The sequence below is a fragment of the Lutra lutra genome, chromosome 18 (genome assembly GCF_902655055.1).
Source record: "Lutra lutra chromosome 18, mLutLut1.2, whole genome shotgun sequence".
In the NCBI taxonomy this organism is placed as follows: Eukaryota; Metazoa; Chordata; class Mammalia; order Carnivora; family Mustelidae; genus Lutra; species Lutra lutra.
This window is the reverse complement of record NC_062295.1, coordinates 25,148,840-25,162,868: the sequence shown is the minus strand read 5'-3', so window position 1 is coordinate 25,162,868 and position 14,029 is coordinate 25,148,840. Positions and strand designations below refer to the sequence as shown.

The 14,029-nt window shown below is 45.8% G+C and overlaps 1 protein-coding gene across 5 annotated transcripts in view; it reads right to left on the bottom strand.

Moving 5' to 3' along the window:
- The window catches only part of CRCP (CGRP receptor component), a 44,706-nt gene that overhangs the window by 9,259 nt on the left and 21,418 nt on the right, over window positions 1–14,029 (bottom strand). The window contains exon 5 of one of the 5 annotated variants that reach the window (XM_047713434.1): window positions 3,717–3,761. The exons of the other annotated variants lie outside the window; for them this stretch is intronic. Within the exon in view, the coding sequence (XP_047569390.1) occupies window positions 3,717–3,761 (45 nt within the window). The remainder of the gene's footprint in view (window positions 1–3,716; window positions 3,762–14,029) is intronic. 5 annotated transcript variants of the gene reach the window in all.

Below are 14,029 nucleotides of genomic sequence, written 5' to 3'. Positions count from 1 at the left end.
AAACAGACTCTATTCTACATTTTGAGTATAAAAAAATCCACAAGTGCGCCACAGTGCAAACAGAAACATACAACAGAGGATTTCCATAATAATCAATGGTACAGCCAAAAGCATCACACGTACAGAACCCAACATTTAGATGAACTGAAATTATAAAATAAAACCCAATTTCAGAAAAGAAAAACCAAAGTACTAAGGATCCCAAAACATTCTTAGCTCTAATGAGATTTCACTGGACTCAAATCACTTGGAGGTGAGCATTCACAATATGACCCCATTAACCCTGCTTGGGAATTCTTAGGGGCCATAAGTGGCTGCATCGGGCAGGCTGACAACAAATGGCAACCAGATTTTGATCTGAAAACTCCCCTTTATTTGGCTCTAAAGTTATCAGGCTTTTGAAAGGCATCTTCCTCACTGCCCCTCAGATTTTATTTTTTAAAGATTTTATTTATTTGACACACAGAGAGATCACAAGTAGGCAGAGAGGCAGGCAGAGAGAGAGGGGGGGAAGCAGGCTCCCTGCAGAGCAGAGAACCCGATGCGGGGCTGGATCCCAGGACCCTGGAATCGTCACCTGAGCTGAAGGCAGAGGCTTAACCCACTGAGCCACCCAGGCACCCTGCCCCTCAGATTTTTTTTTTTTTTAAATAGGATAATATGTGCCCTGCTTACAATCTACAGTTTGGGAAGAAACATTTTCTTTTTTTTTTTATTATTTGATAGAGAGAGAGAGAGATCACAAGTAGGCAGAGAGGCAGGCAGAGGAGGAAGCAGGCTCACTGCTGAGCAGAGAGCCCGATGCAGGGCTCGATCCCAGAACTCTGAGATCATGACCTGAGCCGAAGGCAGAGGCTTAACCCACTGAGCCACCCAGGTGCCCCTGCCCCTCAGATTTTAAACAATGTGCTTTCAGTCCAGTTTGTATTGATGTTCTTTGTTCAAACCAACCTCAGTTTTCCTGGCACCAAAGCAAATTTAGGTTTGGCCCGTGTCTAGTAGAACAACCTGTGAGGGAGGTCCAAGAGGCAGATGCAAAAGCAAAAGCAATGGGGTCTGTGCTTAGGGTACAGAAGGGGTTTGAGACTCCCTGTGAAAGACGAGCTCAAAGATGGCGCGTGGGGAGATGTGAGGAGAGAAGGAAGTCAGTCTGGCTGGCCTGTCCCGCAAGTCGGACTCAAGGGGAAACGGCAGGAGGAACAGAAGACTAGGCCTGATGGTGGGACACGCAAAGGACGGAAAGGCAAAGGCAGACACCCGAAGCATTTTACTTCCCACGTGCACTGTAGGTCAAAGACTTAGAGGAAAGTAAAGGCCAAACAGAATGACTTGACAACTTTAATTCTCGGAGGGTGAACGTTCCCTCCAAGCCTAATTTGATAATTTCATGACGGAAAGCCAAGACCAGCGTGGCACAGCATCGCTCCGCAGGAATTTAAGGATGATCCTCGGGGCTACTTCGCTGACGTGGTTTCATGGACGGCTGCCTCCCCCGCATCAAAACGCTTCGGGGAGATTCTGCCACCACAGCACGGTTTCTCAGTAAATCTGAAAAGTGCCCAAAGTCGGGCAGCAGAAAGACCCCGCAACGGGAGTCTGAAGTGCAATGTGAGGCTGACAGGACCAAAGCAGGTGAGCTACGACAGTGCCAGAGGGACGTGACCTCTTTCCCAGCGCACTGGCGGTCTGTCCCTCACCAGATGCCGGAGGCCGCCCCCCTACGCCACCCGTGAAGAGGTTTCCTCTCCGCTGAGTTCGAAGGACAGTGGCTCCCTGCTGCACATGGAGCAGCCCCGGGAAGGCGTGCGGCGGGTGGAGGAGGACCGCAGCGAGCGGCAGGCCCGGCCCTGCATGCGGCACCTGCAAAACACCCTCCCTCCGCCGGCACTGCTGTGCCAGGCACACAGATGGGACCAAGTGGACAAGCCGCAGGGGCTGTGGAACCTAAAGCCCGTCTGGGCCCTGGGAAGACGCGGTGAGGCATGGGGGGACGTGGTAGGGACCGCGGCAGTCGTGGGTACACGAGGCTCAGACGACGGAGCTCTGAGTGGGCAGAAGGAGCATTAGTACGGGCAGCCTGAGGAGGACACAGGCCTGAGGGGACACCGGATGGCCACGAGGCTGCACAAGGGTAGACTGGCCGTGCTCAACACTGACCTATGCAGTTCACAGAGGTCACGGGTCTGGTTCTGCGCAGCATCACAGACCAAAATACCCTCCTGACAGGTAGAACTAAAAGAGCAGTGAAGCCTGGGGACGGCAGGTTCTGGAGGGACACTGCAGCACGGCTGCTGGGTGAGAGCTAAGCACAAGGAAAGACTGAAATTATAGGGGAGAAAGGGAGAAAGACCCTCAGAAAAACAGAAGTCCCACGTTTTGGCAAAGAGGCTCATCGTGTTCCACTGAGGCCACAGCACTGTTGGGGGGAGGGGCAGATCTGAGGGGACCTGAAGGGAAAGGCCATTCATTCACTGGTAATTCTCAGTGAAGGAAGTGAAGTCACCATCTGAGAAGGCAGGAAGGACCCAGAATAAGACCAGCTGCAGGTGTGTTTGTCTGTGTTTGAGAAAGAGAGGGAAAAGGAGAAGCAGACTCCCCACTGAGCAAAGGGCCCAATGCTGGGCTCGATCCCAGGACCGAGAGATCTCCTTTTTTTTTTTTAAATACTTTATTTATTTATTTGTCGGAGAAAGAGCACAAGCAGGGGGAGTTGCAGAGGGAGAAGCAGACACCCTGCTGAGCAAGGAACCCAACACAGGACTTAATGCCAGGACCCTAAGATCTTGACCTGAGCCAAAGTTAGATGCTGAACTAACTGAGTCACTCAGGTGCCCCCAGCAAGCAGTTTTTGTTTTGTTTTGTTTTTAAGATTTTATTTATTTGTTTCAGAGAGAGAGAGAGAACACAGGCATGACAAGGGGGAGGGTCAGCGGGAGAAGCAGACGCCCTGCCGAGCAGGAAGCCCAATGCAGAACTCAATCCTGGGACTCCAGGATCATGACCTGAGCTGAAGACCATCGCTTAACCCACTGAGCCACCCAGGTGCACCCCCCTGCCCCCAGCAAGCAGTTTTTTTTGTTTTTGTTTTAAAGATTTTATTTATTTATTTGTTAGAGAGAGAGAGAGAGAGATCACAAGCAGGCAGAGAGGCAGGCAGAGGTAAGGGGGAAGCAGGCTCCCCGCCGAGCAGAGAGCCTGATGCGGGGCTCGATCCCAGGACCCTGGGATCATGACCTGAGCAGAAGGCAGAGGCTTAACTGAGCCACCCAGGCACTCCTCCCCAGCTCAGCAAGCAGTTTTTTTTTTTAATTTTTTATTTTTTCAGCATAACAGTATTCATTATTTTTGCACCACACCCAGTGCTCCATGCAATCCGTGCCCTCTACAATATCCACTACCTGGTGCCCCCAACCTCCCACCCCCCACCCCTTCAAAATTCTCAGATCGTTTTTCAGAGTCCATAGTCTCTCATGGTTCACCTCCCCTTCCAATTTCCCTCAACTCCCTTCTCCTCTCCATCTCCCCTTGTCCTCCATTCAGCAAGCAGTTTTAAAGACCCAACTGAGCTGGAAAATAATATGAACCCTCATTCCAAATAAAATCATTTTAACCATCATTACCCAACCGTATGAACAAAGAACAGAGAAAAAGGACAGCCGAATGAATGAGCGTCTCTGCTACAAATCAGTCACAGTGATGGAACTCCGCTCACGGACCGACCGGTTGCTGTCCTGCTGGGCTCTGAACGGCCGGAGCCGGTCCTGCGGTTACACAGAAGGGTCTTGTGAGTCCCCGAGTAACAAAAACGCTCACAGCTGTCCCCTGAAGAAGCCCACTTGGAGTCCAACCAACCGAGCAAGTTCTGTGCTGCCACACTCAAGGAGCGGAGCACGGCAGGAGTGAAATCATGGAACCACACTACCGCAGGCTCCAGCTCGAGGGCCGGGGCCGCAAACAGTCCCCTCTCCCCTCACCTCTAACCAAGCCTGTTTCCACCGTCTCCGCTCTCGCCCCTTCACTTCAGCTCACTGCCCTTTAGCTCCTGTCCCAACTGATCAGCAAAACCCTTCTTGCCAAAGGGCCCGGCGACCTCCACATGGACAACTCTAGCAGATGCTCCCTGTCCTGTTCTGCCCTGTCTCTACGCTATCACTCCCTCCTTAAAACTGTCTACCTGTGGCTTCCACAAACCATTCTTTCCTGATTCTCTTATCCAACCAGACCTTCATCTCTTTCTAGGCTTTGTCTTCTGCTGCTTGCCTCTGCCGCATTCCCACGGTGCCATCCTTCACCGTCTGACCCCCCTTATATCCAAACTTCACAATCTCCCCGCTACTATAGGTTTTAGGGCAAGTCATCCACGTTTTCATGCCATGTGACCTCAGCTCCAGACCTCTGTAACCAGCGGCCACCTAGATATCTCCTGAACACCTCAGGCCGATGTCAGGCTCAAACATCCCAAGTGAACTGCCTCTCCTTTCCTACACACCAGCTCCATTCTCTCAACTTCTCATCTTGGTAAAGAAGCAGACACCCCGGCCAGAAACCTGAGGGTCATCTTTCCCCCCTCCCTCTTACCCACTGCCAGTATTAAGTCACTGAGAATTAAAAACTGTTTGTTTTTAAAGATTGTTTCTTTTTCAAAATATCCATCCCCTCCTCACCATTTCTATAAGCCCCAATTCTTCTTGGTTAGAGAACAATGGCCTCTACCCCCAGAGGTCTGCCACTTTTTAAACCTATCTTCATTTACAAATAAAGTACCCTTAAGAGATGAAAATCTGGCCGCCTCAATATCCTGCTCGTAATCCTCCCACTGTCTCCACAGGTTTTGGTACGAGTCTGAATTTCCTTAGTTCAGTCTCCAGAGCCAACTGAAACTTGGTGTTTGTCAATCTCCCTATGTTCACATGCCTTTGCTCTCCCCATGCACTCACACCCCAATTAGATGAAACTAAACACCGCCCAGAAAAGCATCAGGCCACTTGACTCTGTGCCTTCGCACACCACATTCCCTCTGCTCAGAGAGAACTAACTCGCCTGAACCTGACTGACTCTTCCTTTATATTAAAACCCAGTGTCACCTCCCAGAGACAAAACGTTATACTCAAATTCTGACACTTCAGTGGGTCTCTCTACTATGACCCTCCTACCATTACACTGTATTCATCTCTGTGTCCCCCAAATAGAGACAAAGCCGGAGGGTAAGTTAAAGAGTTAGGCAGGACCGACTTTCAGGAAAAGTACAAAGAGGAGACAAATGCTGAACACTGGGGAGACCTGGGGCAGGATTCCATGCTCTGAGAGCAGACAGCGTAACCACACGCCAGACAGCAGGGAAACGTGACAACCTCCCGTCTCCTCTGAGCTTTGCTGGCCCTAGAAGTACATGTCCCACATACGGTGCCAAACCCCAAGAGTAATCTGTGTACAGAGGAGTCCCTTTTAAGGACTCTAAGTTATTTTACAAACCCACCTACGGTCCTTCTACTCCTGGGAAGTGTAGCTGCGCGTCTTAGGGAGGAGATCTCGGGATGAGAGCCGGGGCGGAAGCCAGGCTGTAGTTCTCAAGAACTAAATGCCTCAAGCAAGAATCAGTGATTAAAGAACCACATGCTTTGGGGAATGAACATGCTATAGAAAAGTAACAGGACTTCGAGGGGAGTCTCAATACTGAATAAAGTTATGAAGTTCCTACTATACCCTCAAGGACTCTAACAGTGCAGGTATTTAAGCAAATTAATAAGATATAAGGTCTCCTTGTCCCAGGAGACCTGGACCACGTAGGGCTATTATCGTGAATCTCCTCCCCCAGAGAGGACGGCAGAGAAGAACTCTCAGGAGATGCGCTCACAGAAGGGTTAAAGAGCGCTTCAGCAGTTTCTGCTATAAATGGGATTCCTGTCTTCTGTCGCACTGGTTAGCACAAGACGGTCCCGGTCTTGATAGCGTCCGGCAAGCAGCCCCTGGGTCACAGGTACTGTGGAAAGCCAAGCACCTTGGAGAAGGCCCCACCCCCCCCCCCCCCCCCCCCCCGGCCTCTACAGAGAAAGAAGCCCGCCAGCCCCCTCTCCTGGTTGTTTGGAGAACAACACGCCTGCCGCTTCCGCGTCCCACTGTCACGGACAACCTATGTGACTACACTGGCACATGACCGGTCTCAGAAATCAACCACTTAATGAAAGACAGGCACCAAAAAGTCACAAAGAAAGTTAAGAATCCTCAAATTTAGGATCACAAATGGGAAAAAGGAACTTCTCTGAACATTACAATCTACGTTAAATTTACATAGATTATGGCCAATCATGAATCATCTTACAAGCCCATTCTCATTTTGGGCTTCTTTCTTTTCTTTCTTTTTAAATTAAACTCTATGCCCAACATGGGGCTTGCACCCACAACTCCAAGATCAAGAGTCTCTGCTCTACTGACTGAGCCAGCCAGACACCCCATTTGTGGGTTTCCCGAATGGTCGCCAGGTGCATATTTGTAGCAGAAAAGATGTAGGGACTGGGAAGCAATACATCAGACCACACAAATACTGAGAAGAGGTCTTAAAAACCAACTATGAGGACTTGCGTTGTATATAAGAGAAGAGTGAGACCACCGAAGCCAACCTTTCTGCTGACTGTACCAACACCAGGACTAAATACAAAAGCAATAACCTGAGAGCTCCGAATGAAAAGTATACAAGAGGCGGAGGACTGGGGAGGGAAATCAACTTGAAGAACTAGTTAGTGTCGGGGGAGGACTTGAGTTTCTTTGGCTTTGTTTTCTCTTTTCTCTCATAGCCCTGATCCTCGGGCCACAGAGGAGCTCTGGCAGTAGTTCCAACAGGCAGCTAGACTCCAACAGAAATCCCATCTTTCCAGCCAGAACACTGGGGAAAGAGGCCCCTGAGCCCTGGAAATCTGGATGAAACTCACACCTCAGGGGCAGCTCCCCCAGGGAGCCCAGGCAGTGAGTGTAAACAGGAAGAGAGTCTCGGGGGTCCAGAGTACCAAGCAATACACCCTTTTTTCCCTTTCCTTCCTTGCTTTGCCCCAAGGATGGCAGCAGTAACAACTGTACATGTGGGCAGCTAAATTTTTGAGAGAAATTTAGTACTTGTGGCCAGAGAACCAATGGGGGCCAGGGCTCAAGTGGGTCAAAGAGTATAGGGGCAACCCCAGAGAGGTGTGCTAGAGAAGGGGATTCCCCTGAATTTGAGCATCAATCAGCGCAAACCCTAGGTTCAGCCTGAGCTATTCGTGTGCAGAAGAGCCCCAAGCAACAAAAACCAGACTCACACTGAGAGTGAATACGGTAAATCACCACTCTAGTCTCATTTGCAAAAAAGATGCAAAGCTGCAGATCAAAGGTTTTAAAAACTAAACTGACATGAATCTTGCCCATGGAAGGCAAGAGACTTGAGGTGTGAACCTAACTGGGTTGACTAACTGCTAAAAGAAACAAACAAACAAAAAAGCAACATTAACCAGAGGGTTTTAACAGGGTCCAGACTCTAAACAGTAATATTCCAAAGGTCCAAGACATAATTCAAAATTAATTTAAAATTACCTCAATGGAAAGAAAAGACAACTCATTCTCAAAGGAACACATAATCAACAGATACCAAACCTACAATCACCCATATGTTAGAACTATAAAAGACATTAAAGTAGCTACTACAACAATATTCTTGAAATGAGCGGAATAAAGTAAGTTCTTAGGAAAGAGACAGAAATTATAAATAATAAACAAATGGAAATTTTAGAACTAAAAAACAAAATGTATGAAATAAATTCACTGGCTGGACTTACTAACAAAATGGAGATGACAAAGTCTGTGAATTTATAGACAGATCAATGGAAATATCTTGTCTGAACAACTAAGAGAAGGAAGGAAAGGAAAAAAAAAAATGAACAGAGAGGATTCTGGCAAAAGGGCAGAGTGGAAAGAACCAGGAATCTGCCTCTCTACCACGCAGAAAACAACTGTCTAGACAACTAGACCTAAATGTAAAATGCAAACTATAAAAACTCCCAGATGATCATACAGGAGAACACCTAGATGATCCTGAGTTTGGTGGCAACTTTTCAGCTACAACGCCAAAGACACAACCCATGAAAGAAATAACAGATAAAGTGGACTTCATTAAAATTAAAAACATCTGCTCTGTGAAACACAACATCAAGAAAATGAGAAAACAGACCACAGGCTAGGAGAAAATATTTATGAAAGACACAGGATAAAGGACTATTATCCAAAATATACAACAAATTCTTCAAACAATAAGAAAACAAACAACCCAATTTAAAAATGACCAAAGGACCTAAACAAACACCTCATAGAAGATACACAGGGGCACCTGGGTGGTTTGGTTGTTTAAACGTCTGACTTCAGCTCAGGTCATGATCTTGGGTCCTGGGATCCAGCCCAGCATGGGGCTTCCCACTTGGTGGGGAGTCTGCCTGTCCCTCTGCCCTTCCCCATGCTCATGCTCTCTCTCTCAAATAAATAAGATCTTTAAAAAAAGAGGGACACAGATGGCAAAGATGCTCGGCATTAATTATTAGGAAACTATGCAAATTAAAACAAGATACCATTTGGGCACCTGGATGGCTCAGTTGATTAAGCCTCTGCCTTCAGCTCAGGACATGATCCCATGGTTCTAGGATCCACTCCCACATGGGGGGGGGTCCCTATTCAGTGGGGAGGCTGCTTCTCCCTCTGCCTGCCACTCCTGCTGCTTGTGCACATGGGCGTGCACTCTCTCTCTTGCAAATAAATAAGTAAAATCTTAAAAAACAACAATAAAACGAGATATCATTTTACATCTATTAGAATGGCCAAAATCCAGAACGCTAAGATCACCAAATGTTGGTGAGAACTGATGCCTACAGAAACTCTCATTCACTGATGGGGGTGCAAAATGATACAGGCATTTCGGAAGGCCGTCTTGTGGTCTCGTACAAAACTAGACACACTCTTACCCTGTGATCCAGCAAGTGCACTCCTTGGTATTTACCCAGAGGAGCTGAAAACTTACATTGACAAAAAAATCCTGTACACAAATGTTTAAACTAGGTATTTTTGATAACTGCCCACTTGGAAGCAACCAAGATGTCCTTTAGTGGATAATGAACTCACAAATTACAGTACCTTCGACGATGGAATATTCTTTAATGCTAAAAAGAAATGAGCTATGGAACCATAAAAAGACATGGAGGAAGTTTAAAATGCACACTACCCAGCAAAAGAAGACAACGTGAAAAAGACGACATATGTAGGGTTCCCGCCACAGGACATTCTGAAGAAGGTGAACTATGGAGTTAGTAAAAAGATTAGTGGTTACCAGGGGTTGTGTGTGTGGGAGGGAGGGGTTAACAGGCAGAGCACAGAGGATTTCCAGGTCAGTGAATACACTCCATTCGATACAACAACAGGGGATATATGTGCTATACATTCATCCAAGTCCACAGGATGCGCAATTCTAAGAATGAACCACAATGTAAACTACGGACTTCGGGTAATAATGATATGTCAATGGAGGTTCACTGATTGTTAACATAGTTACCAATCTGATGGGGGACAGTGACACAGGGGGAGGCTGTGCATCTGATGCAGAGGGAATATATGAGAAATCTCTTGTCCTTCCCTTAATTTTGCTGTTAACATAAAAGTGATCTAAAAATATAAAGTCTTAATTAAAAAAAAAGGAGAAAGGACAGAGATGATTCTAGAAAAGTGACAAAGTAAAAAGCACCAGGAATCTGTCTCTCCATCTAGATAATAACTGCACTGGTAGAGTCTGTCTGATGTAACTATTTTGGAACTCTAGAGCCTCTTAAAGGCTTGCAACTTCCAGGGTAAGACTTGGAAGGTAAACTAAAGTTAATTTTGGTCAATTTTAGACCTTAGCACAGTATACCCTCCTCCAATTTTATTGGTAGGCAGCTGTACATAGGTTCCTAAAGCAGCCTGCATACGTCCTCCTGAAGCCAGAGAGGGCAAAAAAGAACCTGTCCTCCCAGAGGCCTGTGCGCTAGTCACTGACAGCTGCTTCTGATCAGAGGTGCAGGTAATGGCGCCATGGCCACTGCCACTCCACTTCCAGCTCCCCTCTCAGCACGGAGTCTGCTGGAGATTCTCTCCCTCTGCCCTTCCCCTGCCCTGCTCACTCTTGCTCTAAAATAATTTTTAAAAATTTATATAAAAAGGCAAAGTATCCAAAATCTATAAAGAACTTAGCAAACTCAGCGCTCAAAGAACAAATACTCCAATCAGGAAATAGGCAAAGGACATGAACAGACAGTTCTGCAAAGAAAACATCCAGATGGCCAACAGACACATGAAAAAGTGCTCCGTATCACTAGGCATCAGGGAAATACAAATCAAAACCACAATGACATACCAGCTCACACCAGAGAGAGTGGCTAAAATTAACAAGTCAGGAAACGACAGGTGTTGGCGAGGATGCGGAGAAAGGGGAACCCTCCTACACTGTTGGTTTGGAATGCAAGCTGGTGCAGCCACTCTGGACAACAGCAGGGAGGTTCCTCAAAAGGTTGAAAATAGAGCTACCCTACAACCCAACAATCACACGACTGGGTATTTACCCTAAAGATACAAATGTAGTGATCTGAAGGGGCACATGCACCTGAATGCTTATAGCAGCAGTGTCCACAACAGCCAAACTATGGAAAGAGCCCAGTTGTCCATCAATAATGAATGGATAAAGATGTGTGGTATGTACGTACACACACACACACACACACACACACAGAGGAGTATTACGCAGCCACCAAAAAACTGAAATCTTGCCATTTGCAACAATGTGGATGGAACTAGAGGATATTATGCTAAGCGAAGTAAGTCAGTCAGAGAAAGACAATTATTATCATATGAGCTCTCTGACATGAGGAGTTTGAGAAACAAGACAGAGGATCATAGGGGAAGTGAGGGAAAAATGAAACAAGATGAAACCAGAGAAGGAAACAAACCATAAGAGACTCTTAATCTCAGGAAACAAACTGAGGGTTGCTGGAGCGGAGGGGAGTGGAGGGGATGGTGTGGCCGGGTGATGGACACCGGGGAGGGTATGTGCTATGGTGAGTGCTGTGAATTATGTAAGGCTGATGAATCACAGACCTGTACTCCTAAAACAAATAATACATTACATATCAATAAAAAAAAAAAAAAAATTAAGGGGTGCCTGGGTGGCTCAGTTTTAAGTGTCTGCCTTCGGCTCAGGTCATGATCCTGGGGTCCTGGGATTGAGCCCCACATTGGGCTCCCTGCTCAGCAGGAAGCCTGCTTCTCCCTCTCCCACTCCCCCTGCTTGTGTTCCTTCTCTTACTGGATCTTTCTCTGTCAAATAAATAAATAAATTCTTAAATAAATAAATAAAAATTTTTAAAAAATTGTTTGCATTGTTAAAATAAGTAAATAAAACCTCAAATAAAGTCCAAGCCAAGAATGCCCTGATACCAAAGTCAGGCAAAGACACCACAAGAAAACTAAAGACCACTAGCTCTTGTGTTGCTGTAAAATCCACAACAAAATATCAACCTAACTAGCCTATTAAGGGATTACACACAATGACCAAATGGGACTAATTTGAGGAATGCAAAAACTGTCCAACAGGTGAAAATCAATGAAATAAATCACACTAACAAATGAAGGAAAAAAACCCCACTTAATCATCTCAGTTGTTGCAGAAAAAGCATGTGACACAATTCACACCCTTTCATGATAAAAATATTTTTTAAAAACTTGGAATAGAAGGGAACTACCTCAACACAACAAAGGCCATATATAAAAAACCCACAGCCAACACCTAGCCAATGGTGGAAGACTGAAAGCTTTTCCTCTAAATCAGGAACATGACGAGGATGTCTTCTTCCACTACTTCTGTGTTCAACACAGGACCAGAAGTCCTAGCCAGAGGAATTAAACAAGACAAAGAAATAAAAGCACGCAAATTGAAAAAGAAGAAAATTATCTCTGTTCACAGACAACATTACGTTATAGGTAGAAAACCTGAAGATTCCACAAAAACCTGTTAGAACTGATAAACAGGGGTGTCTGGGTGGCTCAGCTGTTTAAAGCCTCTGCCTTCAGCTCAGGTCATGATCCCGGGATCCTGGGATCGAGCTCCGCGTGGGGCTCTCTGCTCTGTGGGGAGCCTGCTTCCTCCTCTCTCTGCCAGCCTCTCTGCCTACTTGTGGTTTCTGTCTGTTAAATAAATAAATAAAATCTTTAAAAAAAAAAAAAAAAAGAACCGATAAACAATTTCAGCAAAGTTAGAGGATATAAAATCAATACATGAAAACCAGTTGTGTTTCTATATACTAACAAGGAATAATCTGAAAAAAAAATTCCATTTACAATAGCACTGAGAAAATAAAATACTGAGGAATAAACTTAACCAAGGAGGTGAAAGACTCATACACTGAAGACTATAAAATGTCGCTGAAAGAAATTAAAGACACACTGAGTCCCAAAGAGATATTTATACACTCAGGTTCAGAGCAGCATCATTATGCACAATAGCTAAAAGGTGAAAACAACTCAGGCATTTATCAGTAGGTGAATGGACAGGGGGGCCTGGGTGGCTCAGTTGGTTGGGCAACTGCCTTCAGCTCAGGTCATGATCCTGGAGCACTGGGATCGAGTCCCGCATTGGGCTCCCAGCTCCATAGGGAGGCTGCTTCTCCCTCTGACCTCCCCGCCGCCCATGCTCTCTCTCTCTCTCAAATAAAATTAAAATTAAAAAAAAAAAAAAAAAGAAAGAAAGAAAGATAAATGGACATATAAAATATCACAGTGTTTAAAAGGAAGGAAAATTTGACACATGCTACAACAGGGATGACCCTTGAAGACATTACGGTAAATGAGGGGTGCCTGGGTGGCTCAGTGGGTTAAAGCCGCTGCCTTCGGCTCAGGTCATGATCTCGGGGTCCTGGGATCGAGTCCCGCATCGGGTTCTCTGCTCAGCAGGGAGCCTGCTTCCCTCTCTCTCTCTCTCTCTCTGCCTGCCTCTCCATCTACTTGTGATCTCTCTGTCAAATAAATAAATAAAATCTTAAAAAAAAAAAAAAAGACATTACGGTAAATGAAATTAGTCAGTCACAAAAGGACAAGTACCATATGATCCCCTCAAGGGAGGTGTTCAGAGTTCACAAGGGAAAGCAGACTGGTGGGCACCAGGGGCTAGAAGGCAGGGAAAGTGGAGAGTCATTTAATAAATGCACAGTTGGTTCTGCAAGATGAAGGTGGTCTGTGGGTGGATGGCAGTGATAGCTGTACAACAACAGGAATGTGCCTAATGAACCGCACACTTCAAAATGACTTAAATGGTAAAACAAAAAATTAAAATATTAAATGATATTCAGTTTTTAAAAAGAAGACACACATACATGACTACATGACTCCACTCAGTATCTAGAGTAGTCAAATTCATACAAACAGAAAACAGAACGGTGGCTGTCGGGCTGGGGTGCAGGGGAAATGGGAGCTAATTGGTACAGAATTTCAGTTTTGCAAGATCAAAAACTTCTGGATATTAGTTGTATAGCATATGAATATATACATTTTTAAAGATTTTATTTATTTATTTGACAGACAGAGATCACAAGCAGGCAGAGAGGCAGGCAGAGAGAGAGAGGAGGAAGCAGGCTCCCTGCTGAGCAGAGAGCCTGATGCGGGGCTGGATCCCAGGACCCTGAGATCATGACCTGAGCCGAAGGCAGAGGCTTTAACCCACTGAGCCACCCAGGCGCTCCAGCATATGAATATATTGAACACTAATGAGTTGTACACTTAGAAGTGGTTAAGACGACAAATTTTACCAAATGTAAAAAAATTACATACACACACACACTTCAAAGATGTCTGCCTGTTCAGAGTTCACTTGGGCAAGAGAAGTACACTTAGTTTACTGATAGTGTATTATTTACCAAGAATAGTGTCTGAAATAACATCCATGTTTCCCTCAAAAGAAAATTATTAGTTATTCTTAATGAATGACAGAAGCTCTTGGGAT